This window comes from Aedes albopictus, chromosome 2, assembly GCF_035046485.1.
Source record: "Aedes albopictus strain Foshan chromosome 2, AalbF5, whole genome shotgun sequence".
In the NCBI taxonomy this organism is placed as follows: Eukaryota; Metazoa; Arthropoda; class Insecta; order Diptera; family Culicidae; genus Aedes; species Aedes albopictus.
The window spans coordinates 503,941,607-503,961,061 of record NC_085137.1 but is presented as its reverse complement, the minus strand read 5'-3'; the positions used below and the strand labels follow the sequence as shown (position 1 = coordinate 503,961,061).

Genomic DNA, 19,455 nt, shown 5'->3' with positions numbered 1-19,455 from the left:
CAAATGAAATTTTGCTCATGTAGGTATGAGCTTCCATCTGAAAATGTCGCTTGCAAGGACTTGGCCAGGTGTGCGGAGATGAGTGGGTCTATGCCTATCTTCTTTAGAAAATTATAACTCGAAAACGGTTTGTTCGATTGAAATGGTGTCTTCGAAGATGTTTGAGGATATTTGAAGGACTTTCAGAAAAAAATACACTGAGAGTAATGTTCATCGCCGATCTATATAGGATGCCATATAATTTCAATTTGTCCTGACTTCCAGCCTTAAAATTTACCAAATAACCCAGGATGGTCAAATGTTTCTGACACCTTCTACCGTGACGTTACATCGTTTTGACGCCTTTTTGGTTGTAACGTTGTAACGTCACGCTACTAATTTCCATTTTTAACATACTTTTACAATATAAACTAGATGTTGAACTGATCCAATTTACTGCAAATTTTACAAGGAATCCGAATATGCAAAAATATTTGAGGTTTACGGTACGAATTTGTGAGTTATAGTGAAAAATCTGACCAAAAAGGGGTCAAAACGTTGTGACGTCACGATAAAATGTGTCTTCTAACTACTTTTTCTCGAATTTTTATTTCTCATTGATTTTTAAAACAATCAGAAGATTTTTGTTTTGATTTTCTATATCGAATAAAGATTATACGTACAAGTTCCAATGAAAAAAAAAAAAAAAATATACATATTTTTTTCCTACTTCCAACCATACTTAACCCTTTGGAGTCGGATTGTTTTGCCTTCGCTGCCGCAATCTCGCTGGCCTCGAACACGTTTCTTATGCTCGGTTTCATCGCCGGGGTCATATTGACCCCTCCGGCTCCAAAAAGTTAAGTTACAGCGATTGAAAAAAAAATTAAAAAATTAAAAAAAAAACAAATTTGGACCTTGTTAAATGTTGTGCGGTCTGAAAATTCACATATCTGAGAAATAACTGATCCTTTTTTGATATAAAACTGAAAAAAAAACAGTAAAAAAATCTCGAAGAACATTTCACAAGGTCCCATACATTTCCTTTTTTTCATATATTTTATATTCGCTGTACCTTAAGTTTAATTATATTTAGGAAAAAAAAAATGGCGTAGTTCTTTCATTGGAACTTGTACGTAAAATCTATTTTTGATTTCAAAAATCTCGAAAAAATGTTTCCTTTCGCTAAATAGTCAGAAGCATTTGACCAACCTACCCAAGTAACATTTTATGTTTTGTTCGGCTCTATAAGAGGTTTCCATGACCAATTTCATAAAACTTGCAATAAAACTGATTTATACAACAAAACCTCATAATAACCTCATTAAGAGCATCTTCCGGCTAAGTGGACCACTCTCGGAGAAGTTTTGCAAACAACATTAAGAGTAGCAATAAAATTGTTTTAAAACCTAGTTGAAAAATTTTCCTTTCTCGAAAAGAGGTTATGATGATTGTTGATGTTTTTTTTTCAACAAAAAATATGAAAACTCAAGATGCAGAGAGGCGCCTGAAATGGCACGTAAAGTTCAGGAGGAGACATCATTCGCAAGTAGAAAGCGATCATTTCAAAGTAGTATTTTAGTAGTTATGCGCATTCAGTAAAACTATGTCGAATTGCAAGAAAACTCAGCTGAGAGAGCTTATTTATGTGAGTATGTTATGGAAATGCCGGAAAACAATCAATTCATAATTAGCAACAGTAAAACGAAAGCAAGTTAACTTTTATGATGACCGCAATCAACCTAGCAGTGTCATAGTTTCTGCTTTTCCACCAACAGATGTCGTTTCGTTACTAATAAAAACGGATCGCCATCTGTTGAGAGTTTGAACAGTTTTATTGCGGTAATAGTGAATGCCAGAAGGATTACATATCTGAGAGTTTTGTTTACTATAGACTGTTTCAGAAATTATAAATACACTAACGATTAACTGCCATTTCAATTTGAGCATAATATCCAAAAAAGTTTCTTCTAGCTCTTATAGTAAACATGCTAATGAAGCAAATAATACCAATTTTGTTGATGTTTCTGGTAAAAGTTAAAAAATAAGGCTCTGTAAACTAGATTATTAAAATTTGAAGTTGCACAAAGTGGTCAAAAAATGTAGCATAGTAGAAAAGAAAAAAATCTCACAGATAAAATATTTAATTTCCAAACACAATAAAAATGTCTGTATCGATAATAAAAGATATTTCTCGATTGGTAAGAGTTATTTTTACTGAAATATTTGATCAAGAACCACCAAAACGGGCCTTCGCAATACAAATTTTTTTGTTTCAAATTTCTCAACAACACCAGAAAATCTTAAAAAATAAGAAACTTGATCTCCGAAAAAATGTTGTGGGAATGCCTTTATCGATTTTTCCCAAATTTTGATCAAGGCATTACTTAGACAACTTGTTGAGAAAGCGAATGTGATAAAAATTTAGATAATTTTTGGTATTTAGTGATAAATAATGTTGAAATCATTAAAAAACACTTTTGTGCAAATGCAAATTTGAAAAATTAAGTTATTTGTTAGAGAACTCTACTGTTCTTTAAAATATCAAGACAATTGAAAGGAAATATAAAAATATGGAGTACAATATGCTTTACTCTGAAACAAGTTGGTAAAAATCATTAGAACAGTTCATTTAATTGAATAAACAAAGTGTATTTATAATTTCTGAAACAGTCTATATTAAAATCTTGCTTTTTAGATATCTTCAAGTATATTATAAAACATTTCATCAATGGTTTTCATAAAAGTAGTCATAACGCTGTAAGTTTTAATAATTGCTGTGATAAAACCCTAATAGAAATCAAACAAAACCAATCAGCAATGGAATTGTTACTTGGGTAGTCTACTTGGCAAATTTTGAGGCTAGAAGCCAACTTCGTACAGACAAATAATAAAAAATCGAAGGGTAAGGTTTTTGGAAAATTAAAACTATATGACATCTAACATTGATTTGCGATGAATATTTCTCTCAGTGTATTTTTTTATCCATCAAATATCCTAAAAGATCTCCGAAGATATCATTTCAATCCAACAATCTGTTTTCCAGTTATAATTTTTTGAAGAAGAAAATGAGGTGGTTTTTCATACACCCTTTTCAAATGTTAGATGAGAAAAAAATGATTATGTGTTAATGTAAAAGTAAATGATTCACGAAATCCAGCGCGTGAGCAAAAATCTTTTAAGTCAAAAATGGCAATTTTTTCGTGTTTTTCGCTGGAAATGCAAAATGGGAAAACGGCTTTGGTGCATTTTCATTGTCTGATACTGTAAATATAGCACGAAATATGCAAGGTGTCCATTAGAACTGCGGCTTATTTTTCAAAAGTTGTTGGAACCTGGAATTCGTAAGCTCTTCTGGATTCAAATGACATGAAAAGAGAAACCTCTGAGTTTGAGCCAAAAATATTGAGATTTAGAGGTGGCGCAATCGCCTCAAAGCTGAATTTTCGAGTGTTTTTATTCCAAGTGCCATAACTATTTCAATTTTCAACCGATTTTCAATCTTTTTTTATGAATTTCTCGCAAATGAAATTTCAAATAAACGGGTAGAACATTGATTTTCAATAAACGCGTAGAAATATGAGTTTTAAAGATCTAATTTATTTTTTTCTCCTTTTTACTGAAAAAAAAATAACTTTAGAGTCCGATAACTTTTCAACCGTTTGACCAATTTCAATTTTTTTAGCTTGCTTTTGTAGATATTTCTGTTGCCTATCTTTGTACCAAACAAACTATTCGTCAAAGTAGCCATTTTTATGATACTTTCCACCAAAATCTATCAAAATATGCCTTAAAACTTGATTTTTTCATGCAAAATTTGAGTTTTTGACAATAATTTGCAATTTTTTACTCCAAACCTGATACTTAGCATCATATTTAGGGATATGGAATACATTGGAGGATTTTTTTCTAATTTTTTCCTCGCATTTAGGACATCAAAATATTTTTTGATTCAGAACACTCCAAAACTTTAAAAAAGTTTAATGCTTCCATATGATTATTTAGAATAAATTTCTCACTTTAAGTCCGAAACTAAACATGAAAACAATTAACCCTCTAATACCCAATCCCGCCTTTAGACGGGGTATAGTTTGAGCATTGTTGCAATTTTTGTTTCGTGGAAAATCATTTTTTTATATTTTTGGCTGATATTTAGGACTGTTCTGTATATCTCAAAATGGTTTTTGGTGTATTTTAAAGCGCATTTACATTTTTTTAAAAATCATTGAAAAATTGATGTTTTAGTCACCTTTCAGAAGTCATTGTTTATTTTGTATTTAATCGCTACAATTAACATATTTTAAATTTTTCCCAAATCATTCTATCCTTGTTTAATAGTTCAAGCGAATCGAATACACTCTAAAATTATTTTCCTTAAACTTACACGGAAAATATAATTTTCTATGAAAAAATTTTAAAATAATAATATTTCAACAATAATCATAAAATCTCAAAATGTTTTCATCTCAAAAAATCCGTTCCCCAAATTGGCTTCCAGGAAAAATATAAAAATGTGGGGATGTTCAAAAATAAAAATTAGAAAAATCAAAAACTGAAATTCGCGAAATCGAGAATTAAAAAGAATCATCTTCCAAAACATGTTTCAATCGATTTTAGATGACGAAAAATGATATTTAGATCAAAATAAAAAAATTGGGTATTAGAGGGTTAAAATTTTGCCAAAATTCAGATTTTTTTTAAAATAATATACGTGTTTTTCAACGGTTTAAAAAGGTACAGTTTATTCACAGCATTTTTAGGCAACAAAAATATCTAAAAAAGCAAGCTAAAAAAAATTGAAATTGGTCAAACGGTTAAAAAGTTATCGGACTCTATTTTTTTTTTTGTAAAAAGAAGAATAAAATAAATTAAAACTTTAAAAACTCATATTTTGCGTGGCTTTGGACAAAGTTAATGTTCACGAGTTTATTCGAGGTTTAATTTGTGAGAAATTCATAAAAACAGATTGAAAATCGGTTGAAAATTGAAAAAGTTTTGGCACTTGAAGCGAAAACACCTTTTTATTACTCGAAAATTCAACTTTAAGACGATTGCGCCACCTCTAAATCTCTATATTTTTGGCTCAAACTCAGAGGTTTCTCTTTTTGTAACATTTAAATCCAGAAGAGCTTACGAATTCCAGGTTTCAACGACGTTTGATGAATAAGCCGCAACCTAATGTCCATTTCTTTCCGTACCTTTTCTTCCAACTAATTAAGATACACAGTTTTCAATTCAGTACTGCCTCACAATTTTAAATAGCTGTCAATGATCGAGGAATATAGTGCACGAAGTGAAGTTTTAAGATAACTAGACCTAAAGTACACAGTTGCTTAACTCTCAGGCGGCGGTGCTAAAAAAATAGCCTCAGAAGACGGTGCCTACAAAACACCGTTACACTAATTTTTAGAAAAATCATATCTTCTTCGTTTTATACCTAAATGTAAAAAATTTTATATTGCCGAAAACCTTGGGGCCTCAGCTTTCATAATAATTTCTCATACATAGTCGTAGCGAGGAAAAACGATAAAAAGGGGCTCTGCAAAGGGAGGCACCTCCTTAAAAACAGCGTTACACTATTTTGAATGCTTATATCTCTGCTGATATTCCATATAATTACAATTTTCTTCCACCATTGGAAACCGCCAACACTCCCCTTTCTAGAAAAAATATCGAACATAGTCGTAGCAAGGATAAGGGCAAATGGGGGGCACCCCATTGATGTGTTCGCCAAACATATAAAAATTTATATCAGCCCCGTTTTTTCAAGCAAATCATGATTTTCTTCCACGGTTACAATCTTCAGGTGAGGTACTTCCAAGAAAAATTGCAAATCATGGGCGGAGCCAGGAAAAACAGTAATAAGGGGCAATTCTTCCAAAGTCGTCCAAAAATTTCAAAAAATCATAATTTGATTATAAAGTAACAAATAATCAATTTTATAGCGCCATCTAGAAGCTGAGAAACTTGCATTATCGAGAAAAATATTACACATAGGCGTAGCCAGTGATATGGGCTCACAAGGGGCAGAGAAATTGAGTTCTCAAATCACTACACATAATCAATATTCCATACTAATTTCTCAGCCATCAAATCAAAAATTATTCTTTCTTTATTACCCTTGTTAGACACCAGAACCCACCTTGAAAGTATTAGGCATAGTCGTAGCAGGGAAATAATGAAGGATGGGGGGTGGTGAGAAAGGTGACTTTAAATATTTTTCGAAAGTCGCCGCTTTGCAGGTAAATAATGGCTTTCTTCCACGATAAGCATTTTGAGACGATGTACTATATAAGAAAAATAATACAATGCATAGGCGGAGCTAGAAATAATAGTAATAAGGAGCAGTTTCTAGAAAAGTATACACAAAATTTTAGAAAGTCATAGCTCAACAAATTCTAATTTTCCTTCACAAATAAAATGTTGGGAATCTTGGGGAAAAAATTACACATAGTCGTAGCCAGTAACATGGGTTCATAAGGAACATTTAATTTTAAAATTTGTCTACTAACATTCTCTATTTATTTTTCAATTAATAAATTGGAAATGATCTTCAAAAAATGGGAAGGGGAGCAAGTTTTAGGTGTTCCCCAAACCATTTCATTTCTTCCACAAATTCTTAAGCCCATTTTACACTTCCCGAGCAGGTATCACTTGAAAAATATTGGCCATATTCAGAGTGATATCTGTCGTTTCTGTAATACGGAACGTGAAACCTCGGAACATCTGCTTTGCAGTTGTGGTGCTTTATACACGCGCAGGCAAAGATTTCTTAATAGTGGTTGCTTGCAACCCAGTGAGATCTGGTCTGCAAAACCTGGGAAGGTCTTGGAGTTTATCAATTCCATTGCACCTGACTGGGAGACGACGCGTCGTGGCAGTAGCTGATTACTTGACACATGGTAATTAGCTGGCTAGATGCGAATATCAAAACGGGACATGCCACAAAAGTTCAGCCTATTGGACGCAGTTGCTTAATTTCCCCAACAGGGGAGGAAAAAAAAAGCCCATTTTCGTGTTCAACAGGAATCGCTCAAGATATTTTTTGGTGAATACTGGTAGAAACTTCCAACAGAGAATACCATTTGAATCATTTCTTAACAACTGCATACTGCGACCAAAGAAAAACGGTTTCTTAGGAAATACAGGCAATGAATTTCCTATGCATGAAGATAGGCCCATGTTTTCCTACTAAACTGCAAATAGCCTTTTGGTAAAAAAGTTCAAAAATAACGCAAAAATTAGACGAAGTTTGGAAATTAGTAGTAAGGGGCAACCACTTAAATTTCTCCTATGGAGGAAAACCGTTTTCATAAAAAATAAAAAAAAGATTATATTTAAAAAAAAAACTCTTAAAAACCTCTTAAAAGCTCTTCCAGCAATTCCTACTAGGATTTCTCTAGAAATACCTTCTATGAAATTTCCTGGAGTTCTAGGAGTTCCTTCAGAAATTTCTTCAAAAGCTCTTGGTGGGATCATTTAAGGCAGTATTCCATGGATTGTCTCAGAAGTACCTCCAGTGATTTCTCCAGAAACATCTTCAGAGATTTAATCCAGAGATTTCAGCTGGGATCCGTCAAGCAATTGCAACTGTGTTTTACCAGCAATGCCTCCTAGGAGTCCTCCAGCAATTACTGTTATACCACCAGGAGTTCTTCAAGCGATTTTCGTGAGATTTCTTCAGAATTTTTTGCTGGGATTAATCATTGCAATATTTCGGACATTCTAAGTTCTTCTGGAGAATCATCTACGAATTCCTTCAAAGATTTTATCCAGGGATTCCTCCAGTTATTTGTCATGGGATTCCTCCAGGAGCGCTTCGTGGCATTCCTCCAGAAATTCCAGCTGGGGTTCCTCACGCACTATTCCTGTGGTTCCTCCAGCTATTCTTGCTAAGACTCCTCCAGAAATTCTAACTGTGGTCCTTCAGAAGTTCTGCTAGGGATTCCTCTAGAGCTTTTTCCTGGCTTTCTTGCTGCGATCCTTCCGGGCAATCTTCCTCGAATTCTTCTAAAAATTCCTTCAGTTGTTTTTCTAGGAATTTCTTCAAGGGCTCATCCAGGAAATCGTCCAGAGATTTTATCTAAAAATTCCTCCACAAATTCATTATGGAATTTCTGCTGAAACTCCTCTTGGCCTTCCTTTGAAGATTTCTCAATTAACTCCTTCTGTGATTATTCCAGCAATTCCTCCTCCAGATATTCTAACTACCATACCTCCAGGAATGATTTTAGTAATTGCTTTAGGCATTTATCTTGGCATTCTTGCTGGAATTTTTTCCGGGAAATCTTTCTGAGATTTTTTCAGAAATTGCTCCAGTGTTCCATCAGGGTCTTCTCTGTGGATTCCTTCAGAATACTCTACCGGTTCTTTCAGGGACTTCTCGAGGTATTTCTCTAGGTATTTCCTCGCGAAAATTTTCTTTTGAGTCTCCAGACATTCCAGATGGGGTTTCTTTAGAAATTCCTGAATAGGATTTCTGTTAAAAATACTAGAATCTAGAAATTCTAGAACCCTTTTGAGATTTCTAACAGAGATTTTTCCTTAGATTCCTCCAGAAGTTCATCCGGTGATTCCTCCAGAATGTTTTATCCTGAAGATTTTATCCAAAGATTTCCCCATAAATTTCTCACGGCATTCCTTCAGGAACTCCTCTTGGCCTTCCTGAAGCAATTCCAGCTGGATTCCACAAGCAATTCCTGCTGTGGTTTTTTCATCAATTCCTACCAGGACTCCTCCAGAAATTCTTACTATAATACCTCCCGGCATTATTCTAGGGATTCTCCTAAGAATTTCCTCTAGGATTTCTTCCAAAAATCTCTTGCTGGGATGATTCAAGGCAATCATTCAAGGATTCTGAAATCTGTAGAACAAGAATTTCGGGAGATAATATGTCTCTGAAATCCCATCAGAAATGGCTGGAGGAATGCTAAATGAAATTCCTTGAATATATGCCAAGAGGAATGCCTATGGACACCCTGGGAGAAATCGGTAGAGGTACTCTGCAGAAGTCCATGGAGGAGTCCCTGAAGGAATCGCAGGAGAATTTTTTGAAGGAATTGTAGGAAGATTGTTCGACAGAATCCAGCAAGAATGCCAGGAGGAATCCCATACAACAGTATAGTGTATTTTAAAAGCCGATGTATAAAGAGTCGCATGACAGTATTGAACCATTTTGAAAACTTGGCCCTGAAACTTGATTCCGGAAAATCGGTAAACGGATGCCAAAATGGCCAAATGTATTCATATGCTATAAGTTTCAAAATCATGAAGCTTGATATGTCGCATGATGGTGTTTATTCATCTTCGAAAAATGGACCGCGGAACCACCGGCACTGATTCCCGTGAAGTCCGCAAATTGGTTCCAAAATGGCCAAAAGTATTTCGAATATCAATAGCTCAGAATGATGTTAAAAAATAGCTCAGAATGATGTACCATGAAAAATGACGAAGTTTGGAGTGTCGTATGTTAGTACTGAATAATATTCAAAAATTGAACACAGAACCAGTTCCTCGGAACATCCGTAAAACTGGTTCCAAGGCGCTTAGTGACCGGGATGAACTTTCAGACATACTTTTCTAACATTCTAGTTCACTTACATCTGAAAACTAAACTTTTCCCTTATCGAAAATTCACTTTTCCCAATATGGACAATTCCAATGACCCCTTTTGATTCCGAAATAACTCCGGAACCAGGTGTCCATTCCAAAAATCCCTAGCAAATCACTTAATTTGATGGATATGTACTTCTTGTGTTAAAATTTGATTGAAAAATATTGAAAAACAAAAAAAGTTATAGCGAAAAGAGTGTTTTTTCGAACTCTTCTTAGGGGGATGGTTACGGAAGGTTAAAGTCGAACGGAAATTTGATAATCTATTTCAGAGATTTCATAAGAATTGTAACAGGGATGTTAGATGGAAATTCACCAATGCACAGTGTTTTATTTTGCCGATTTCGTGCGCTTTTTTAATAACTTTTCAACCGTTGATTTTTGCGATAGTTTCTTCGGAGAAGTTTCTACATATGACAAAGCGCATCTTTTGACATGAAGAGTGGGATGATCAATCCACCTATAAGTGAGATGTTTTCCAAAAATGCAGATACACGTTTGACGTCTTCGGCAAAGTTGTGCAAAATGCAATTTTGAACAACTATTTCAAAGCCGTCATAATGCTAAAACACATACTTTACGAGATATATTGCGTTGTATGTGCATGACCCCTAGAAATCATATATTTCATCATAACTTTTTAACGGGATTTTTTAACATTTTTTTCGTCTTCTACAAAGTTGTTTGAAATGTAAAAATACATGTTTTTGCTGAATATCGAAAAACGCTAGCTTTTGAAATAACAAAGTTTTTTTTTCAAATCACTGATTTTTATAGGGTAACTTTGAACTCGTCTAACTGCTTTCGGCGCAAAATGGCGCAGAGAACTGTTTCAAATAATGAAACAAATATATTTCTACTTTATGAAAATGGCTTGAACTTTTGTATGCAAGTGTATACTATATGTGTTATGGTGAATAAACAAATAATTATCAAAAATAGAAATTATTTAATAACTTCTTAATTTAACGAGATAGAATGTTGCACTGTTCAGCATAATTGTGTATTTTTGTATGCTCAATAACTTCAAGGTATTCCACCGATTTTTTTTCATGTATTGAGAATACCTCTAGAGACTTTTACTTGGGAAGTCATTCAGGCATTTTTTTTTCGGTGTACTGATTTAGAAAATCATTAGACATGTCTACAGGGATTTTTTGAGGAACATATCGAGATACTTTATTACGGAATTCACCCAATGATTCCATCATATTCCGAATAATTAGCATCAGTTGAAATTTACAAACAAAAACAAACTAAAAAAACCTATTCTGGAAATTATTTTGGTATTTTTGAATTCTACCTCCAGTGAATCCTAGAAGAAATTCTTAAGGGTGTCGTTATGAATGTTACCAGAGATTTATACAGAAATTCTATCGGTAGTTTTTTCAATTATTCCAACAAGAAATTATGCAGAGATTCGTTGAAGCATTTTTAGACCATCTTTTCTGGAACTTGAGAGATCCTTGGAAAATTTGCCCCTAGGATTCAAAGGATACATTGCAGACTTACTCCAGAGATTCCTTGAGGAGTTGAGTTCTATTGGGAGTTCATCGTGAATTTCTTCAGAGATTCTTCAATGATTTTTTCCATATGCCCTAAGGAATTGACCAAGGGATTTTTTTTTTCAGAGATTCATTCAGGAATACACCCAATAATTGAATTGGTCACATTTCTATTTAAGGGGCCCAGAATTAAAGAGGTGTAACTGACCATTTTGTCGATTTTGAGCTGAGCATACAATAAATCGTAGAAAATTGGGTCGATTTTGATACTCCATACATTTTGTATGGGATGAAACATTGGTGAAAAACTTTAAACCTCATTTACTCGAAAGAGGGTTTTTGTCACTTACACCCCTTTGCTTCTAACCCCCTCATTTATCTTATTGTATGTTTCTGGAAGGAGAACGTGCATCTGGAGCCGACCTACTGATGTTCCTGTGGGCATTGCATAGGCCATTTCCCCTGAAATACCCCAGTGAATTTCTTGAGGTACTCGTTGGGGGATATCACCAAAGAATCCTTGAGGAATTCTTCCAGGTAGTCTTTGAGAAATCTCTCCATCAATTCATGGGACATTTCTAAAAAAAATCCATCTTAAATTGTTCGAGAGATTCTTAAGGGATCCTTCTTCCCAAAGTGTTCCTAGGATACCATTGAGAATTCTTACAGAGATTCCATCAAGTAACTCTTTTAAGATTATTTGAGCAATTTCTCCAGGGATTCCTAGTGGAATTTTGTAATGGGTTTTTTGGAGAATTCTTTTAGTGATTCCTCCAGAATTTTATCCACGGATTTCATTGGCAATTTATTCCTATAAGAGTTTCTGTATGAGTTTCTCTGAGAATACAATTCAAGAATAGTTTTGGGAATGCTTTGAGGATTCCATTAGAATTTTATTCTGAAATTCTTTCAAAGGATAAATTTAATAATGAATTCATTCAATTGTGTATTATCATTTATGTACTTTCTTAACCTCGAAAGGAAAAAAAACTAATCCATTATTTTTTTTAGGTATCGTGGCTACAACCATGTGTGAAATTTTCCTCATAAAGCGAAATTCTTAACTTTTTATTTGTGAAGGAAAGTTGAGAATTTCTTGAGAGTTGTGTCCACACTTTTCTAGAAACTGCCCCTTATTACTATTATTTCTAGCTCCGCCTATGTATTGTATTATTTTTCTTATATAGTACATCGTCTCAAAATGCTTATCGTGGAAGAAAGCCATTATTTACCTGCAAAGCGGCGTCTTTCGAAAAATATTTAAAGTTACCTTTCTCACCACCCCCCATCCTTCATTATTTCCTTGCTACGACTATGCCTAATACTTTCAAGGTGGGTTCTGGTGTCTAACAAGGATAATGAAGAACGAATAATTTTTGATTTGATGGCTGAGAAATTAGTATGGAATATTGATTATGTGTAGTGATTTGAGAACTCAATTTCTCTGCCCCTTGTGAGCCCATATCACTGGCTACGCCTATGTGTAATATTTTTCTCGATAATGCAAGTTTCTCAGCTTCTAGATGGTGCTATAAAATTGATTATTTGTTACTTTATAATCAAGTTATGATTTTTTGAAATTTTTGGACGATTTTGGAAGAATTGCCCCTTATTACTGTTTTGCCTGGCTCCGCCCATGATTTGCATTTTTTCTTGGAAGTACCTCACCTGAAGATTGTAACCGTGCAAGAAAATCATGATTTGCTTGAAAAACGAGGCTGATATAAATTTTTATATGTTTGGCGAACACATAAATGGGGTGCCCCCCATTTGCCCTTATCCTTGCTACGACTCTGTTCGATATTTTTTCTAGAAAGGGGAGTGTTGGCGGTTTCCAATGGTGGAAGAAAATTGTAATTATATGGAATATCAGCAGAGATATAAGTATTCAAAATAGTGTAACGCTGTTTTTAAGGAGGTGCCTCCCTTTGCAGAGCCCCTTTTTATTGTTTTTCCTCGCTACGACTATGTATGAGAAATTATTATGAAAGCTGAGGCCCCAAGGTTTTCGGCAATACAAAAATTTTTACATTTAGGTATAAAACGAAGAAGATATGATGCTTGGAAAATTAGTGTAACGCTAATTTTAAGCACCGTCGCCTGAGAGTTAAGGTGTCCATTATGCCCCTAATCACTGAACGAAATAAAAATAGCATCAACTTTCATACTGATATTTTATTAAAACTTTTGGATTAACCAATGTACTTTTAGTTCACATCCGATTGAATTAGACAAAACAGGATGGTGCTATTTTTATTCCTCTCAGTGTATAACACGTGCTCCCCTTTCGATCGTGGAAGATACGGGTGGCGATCATTCACATTTAGTCTTGAGTAGATTGGTATTGCGGTGGAATCGTCATTTTCTACTGGATCCCCGCATTTACTTGTTGGTCGGTCCATTCCTGTCGCTAGATTGCTTGCTCGGTGATGCGCCTCGTCTCCGTACCATGATCGGCGATCGCTTGGGGGACCTGGCCAGAACAATGCCGTTTTCGCCCTCGGGCGACGGTGACGATCCCCCTCCGGTAGCCGAGTTGCGACGCGAAGCGGTCAACCGTACCATGGTGTCCAGATGGCGGAATCTAGAGGAAACGATCAAGCTGACAACTGGATCGTGATCGCAAATGCAAAGGAACTTACCTCAGGGGCATGTCATTTTTGGGCCCATCGTCAGAGTTTGTGAACAGGAATGCCAGGGGCCAACTGATCCAAGAAGCCGATCCGGGAGTTCTGCAAAAATCGAGATCGTTAGTATCACCAGCTAAATATGTGATCTTCAAGGCAACTCAATCATACTTCGGCGATTGAACGGTTACTACCGTTCCATCGGTGGACGGGGATGTGGTGTCCGTTGAAATTCGCGGGGTTTGCGCCTTGTTGATGGCTGGGTTGTAGATCTTGGGATCGCTCACCATGCGCACGAAGAACGATCGTTTCTGGGCCAGGGTATGGGTCTTGCGGCGATCCACGATCTCCGTTACCTCGTCGGCTTGTTCCTTCTCGAGGATTTCCGACGCGAAGTCGGTGATCACATCCCAAGCAAAATCTGAAATTTGTTGAAAAAGTTAGAATTCCTTTGGCAACGTATTCTGGGATAACAGCAATTCAAATAATGATCCCTCTAGAAAACACCTGTTCATCTAGATCCAAGGGTTTGTTTATACTACAGGATGTTACAGATAGCCTGTCTGAGATAGGGATGGGAACACTCGTTTGTAAAGAGTTACATTCACTTGAACTCTCACAGTTCAGAAGTCTGCTATCGTAAAACTGTGTACGGAGGACTTTTTCCTGGTAGTTTTTTTTTGTAGACTTTTACTTGTAGTTTGCCGAATGAAGTAAGGGACGAAAACGCAAACCAAAGTCGTGAGAGAGGTGTGAAAACAACTCGCAACGGCGTGAATGTAATTTAACACTAGGAAAAATTCCCACGTACACTGTTTTTTGATAACATGCTTCTAAACTGAGAGAGTGGCAAGTGAATGTAACTCTTTGCAAGGGAGCATTGCCATCCCTGGTTACAGAAGCTACAGGGGATAGACAAAATGATCGGGACAGGCAAAATTTTCACTTTTCAAAAAATGTTTTTTGAATTGTAACTTTTCGAAAAGTGCATCAAATATTCTCAAATTTTCACTGTATGTTGGTCAACTAGTTGTGTATCAGTGCACAGTGGGCAAAATCGACCAAAAAACGGATCTTTTAACGCCGCTGGTTTCGGTACGTGAAGTTGACCATTTCTGACGCAAAAAATACGAGAAATCGATTGGTGCTAAATTCATTCACCGCACGGCACGGCAAGTGGTCCATTTAGCCCCATTTTGCCCTTTTTTCATACAATAATAGCATCAAAATGTACTTTCAAACAACAAGCACAACTGTAGATCATTGAAAATAGCTGCAGATATAATTAGTGGTTCATAGCAATCATAAAACTACAATAAAGATCCTTTCAAGTGCTTATTTTGCCCCATATGCCCCAATAACGGCCGGAAATTCACACTTTTACCTAATTATGAATAGATTTTTAATGTTTGAAGTTGATTTTTTTGGCATGAACAAAAAACGATAAATCTATTATCACCAGAATCATCTTCGGGAGTTGTCCAATTTTCCCCATTTTGCCCCATTTTCATAGAAGGAGATTTAAAATGTATTTATAAGAAACAGATACTGCTAAAGAACGTTAACATTAGTTTTAGGTGCAATTGGCAGCTAACAGTAATAATGCGCGTATATGAAAGATATTTTCCCTATTTTACCCTACATGCCCCAAAACCTGCTGGATAATACCATATTTTGTATGGTTTTGCAATGTCACTGATTGCAAAACATAAATGAGATCATTTTTGATATATACGAATGCGGTTTATCGATTAATACTAAAATCATTCTCGGAATGGTACAAACAGCTGTCCATTTTACTCCAATTCGCCTTGCTTTTTTACGTAATGAATTATAAGCTAATATATAAATTCATTAAATTAATAAATTAGTTTCCCTTATTTTCATTGGTGCTGAAACCAACGTAAACGAAAATACAGTCATATATACGACTTTTTCTATAATTTTAGCTTCTCATGGGGAATTAGGGTATAATAAGTGTTTTATAAAATGTGCCAAATATAAACAAAACTGATTAAATAGGCCGAATTAATGTACCAATAAGTATATATTAAAGATGCTACATTTAATCAATTCTGAGCATATTTGCCACATATTAAGATTAATGCTTATTTTGCCCTTAGTTCCCCACCAAAAGCAAGAATTGGAAAAAAGTAATATATTATATCTGTCCTTTTAATTACATTGGTTTCAGTACCAGAAGTCGATGAATTCGGACATAAGCAAACGCGAGAAATCAATTTATTCATGAGACGACAAAAAATCAGAGCGAATTGGGGTAAAATGGACAGCTGTTCGTACCCTCCCGTGATTCTAAAGCTAATCGATAAACCGTATTTGTATGTATTAAAAATTACTTCATGTTGCAACCATGATGTAGAGTGATGTTACAAAACAATACAAAAAATGTTTTCATCCAGCAGTTTTTGGGGCATGTAGGGTAAAATAGGGAAAATATCTTTCATATACGAGTATGATTACTGTTAGCTACCAATTGCACAAAAAACTAATTTTAACGTTCCTTAGCAGTATCTGTTTCTTATAAATACGTTTTAAATCTCCTTTTTCTATGAAAATAGGGCAAAATGGGGCAAATTGGACAACTCCCGAAGATGATTCTGGTGATAATAGATTTAGCGATTTTTGTTTATACCAAAAAAATCAACTTCAAATCGGTAACATTAAAAATTCATTCATAATTAGGTAAAAGTGTGAATTTCCAGCAGCTGTGGAGGCATATGGGGCAAAATAAGCATTTGAAAGGATCTTTATTGTATTTTTATGATTGTTATGAATCTCTAATTATACCTGCAACTATTTTCAACGATCTACAGTCGTGCTTGTTGTTTGAAAGTACATTTTGAATCTCCGTTTGTATGAAAAAAGGGCAAAATGGGGCAAAATGGACCACTTTCCGTGCCGTGCGGTGAATGAATTTAGCACCAATCGATTTCTCGTATTTTTTTACGTCAGAAACAGTCAACTTCACGTACCGAAACCAGCGGCGTTAAGAGATCCGTTTTTTGGGTCGATTTTGCCCACTGTGCAGTGGTTTAAATTTGGAAAAGATCGGGCTATTCTACACGAAGTAAGAAAGATTCTAGAAAAAGGTATAATTATGCGATAGCCAGCTTTGAGCTGTTATATCTCCGGATTCAATGAACCGAATGCAATAAATTTTTGACCTTTTATGACTTATATAATGAGCTTTGAAAAACGTTTGACTTAATATCTACAGTGTATCAAACAATTGTCCGTACAGCAAATTTTTTGTCAAAATAATGTTTCCATCAAATGTTTATAACTTTTTTATACGTCAATCAAAACCGCTGAAGTTTTGACCAATCATGAATCATATATTACTGCTCTATTGCTAAAATTTTGAGCGAGATCGAATAAGTTTACTGAAAGTTAAAGAACTTTCACTAAAACTTATAAGATTTTTGAACACATTTTTAAAACATTATATCTCAATATATAGTCGATGAAACTTTTTCAATCTTTTTTGTGTTACAGCTTATACCTAAGGCTTTCATATGCAGCTTCGTTTGAGGTTTTATATTCACTACAAAAAATATGAAAAATTTGCTTATGTAGTTGACGGTATTTAAAAAAATACCATATTTTGAACATATAATCTGCCAAACGTTTTCTACCAATAAAAGTGCATTAACTGAACGAAAAGTGCATAGGACCTACTCTTCACATGTTGTTTAGTAGGTCCTGTATAAAAATATTACATTAAGAGAGTTTAAAAAAGTTGAAAACACTTGGCACTTTTATTGATCAAAATATGATAAATTTCCAAATAAAACTCTGAATATATACAGATTTTTCAAATTTTTTGTAGTGAATATAAAACCTCAAACGAAGCTGTATATGAAAGCCTTAGGTATAAGCTGTAACACAAAAAAGATTGAAAAAGTTTCATCGACTACATATTGAGATACAATGTTTTAAAAATGTGTTCAAAAATCCTAAAAGTTTTACTAAAAGTTCTATAACTTTCAGAAAACTTATTCGATCTCACTCAAAATTTTGCCAATGGAGCTGCAATATATGGTTTTTGTTTGGTCAAAATTTCAGCGTTTTTGATTGGCGTATAAAAAAGTTATAAACATTTGAATGAAAATTTATTTTGACCAAAAAATTGCTGTACGGACAATTGTTTGATACACTGTATATATCTATATATGTATATATTAGGGTGCCAATGGAATGTATGGGAAAAATTTGACCATCGAATTTCAAAAATGGGTAGTGCTCAAAAGTTTCGTCTCCTCAAAAATAGTCCCCATGCAAAATTTCAGCTCAATCGGACTTCGCTAAGGGGTGGCCCAAAGCGGTCAAAGTTTGGCTGTTTTGAAACACGAAAAATATCCCAAGGTAGGGATACATGAAAATTTCGAAATCGAAAATTTTTTTTTGATGCTAAATGCCTTAAAAGTGCATGAAACGTCGAGATCTGGTGTTATCTCAAAAAAAAATTTTGGAAAAAAAATGACTTTTTGGACTTAGAAAATTTTTGAGTTGGGAGAGTGAAATGAATTTGAAATGGAGGATTTGAATTTAGTTGCTGAAATATTCATAGCAATAGTACTGGAACATGTCTCATATCATCGTTGGCAACTGCTAGCATATTATATATCATATATAGTTAGGGTGGTTCACTTATTTTGCATTAGGGTGGTCCTTTTTGTAGAAAAATTAAAAAAATAAGATAATAGTATTAAAAAATCTCTTATATACCTGTAAGTCATTTTCAATGTTGAATATATATAATATTTCATTAGGGTGGCTCATTTATTTTTAATTAAGGTGGTTCTTTGAGATGGAAATTAAGAACAAAAAATATTTCCAGAAAATTTACCTGTCATATTTTTGTATAGTTTAAAACCATGATGCTTTATTGGCATGTTACACTTTGTTGAGATATTCTTAGACCAACATGTGGAAAGGGCGTAACAACCATTGCGAATTTCTGCTTCTCCTGTCCCTTCCGGGCGTACCATCAATTATTCATGAAATCTTTTATTTTCTTTTTTAAATTTTGATTTTTTTTTTGGGTGCATCATTTATTTTGCATAAGGGTGGTCCTTTTTGTAGAAAAATAAATAAATAAAACGATAATAGTATTTGTATTTGTATTGTATTTTCCGGTAGGGTTGTTTTTTTTGGAAATTAAGATCAAAAAATACTTCCAGAAAATTCAACCAGCTAATATTTTTCGTATAGCTTCAAGCCATGATTTCCTGCAAATCTATCGGTGACTTATCTATAATGGGATATTCTCTAATTATTATCTCTCCTTTCGTTCTATTTCATTAATCACGGCATCAGTATAGTGATTAAAACCGATTTCTATCTACAGAATTAAATATTGTGGTACGGACTACCAAAGAGATTTATTTACTAGAGAGGTTCATCTCAATGTACGATTTTGAAAAGTTTTATGAGACTAAATTCGAAAATTCGAGTAAACATTTATTCAGCTGTTTCTATGAGGAAGAAGAGTTTAGTTTGAATAGTAAAACTGTTTGTTGAACCCCTAAGATGGGGAAGTTTTTCATTATGCGGTATTTGCAGATATAATTTACTTTTGCAACTGTCATGGCCAAGCATGCCCGTACTGAGCGGATGAAATTTATGCTCTTTTGATTTACAACACCAAAATTATCGTATTCATGCAATCTTCCTATCTTAACTGATAGAAGGATGTTGAAATAATTTAA

At 34.4% G+C, this 19,455-nt stretch overlaps 2 protein-coding genes across 7 annotated transcripts in view; one reads left to right on the top strand and one right to left on the bottom strand.

Moving 5' to 3' along the window:
• The window catches only part of LOC109407819 (ribonuclease P protein subunit p25-like protein), a 606,744-nt gene that overhangs the window by 314,490 nt on the left and 272,799 nt on the right, over positions 1 to 19,455 (top strand). The window lies entirely within an intron of this gene.
• LOC109407816 (aromatic-L-amino-acid decarboxylase) overlaps positions 13,079 to 19,455 on the bottom strand; it is a 155,157-nt gene continuing 148,780 nt past the window's right edge. The window contains exons 7-9 of the mRNA XM_029870336.2: positions 13,895 to 14,144; positions 13,739 to 13,828; positions 13,079 to 13,680 (exon numbers count right to left, since the gene is read on the bottom strand). Of these exons, the coding sequence (XP_029726196.1) occupies positions 13,479 to 13,680; positions 13,739 to 13,828; positions 13,895 to 14,144 (542 nt within the window). The 3' untranslated portion in view covers positions 13,079 to 13,478. The remainder of the gene's footprint in view (positions 13,681 to 13,738; positions 13,829 to 13,894; positions 14,145 to 19,455) is intronic.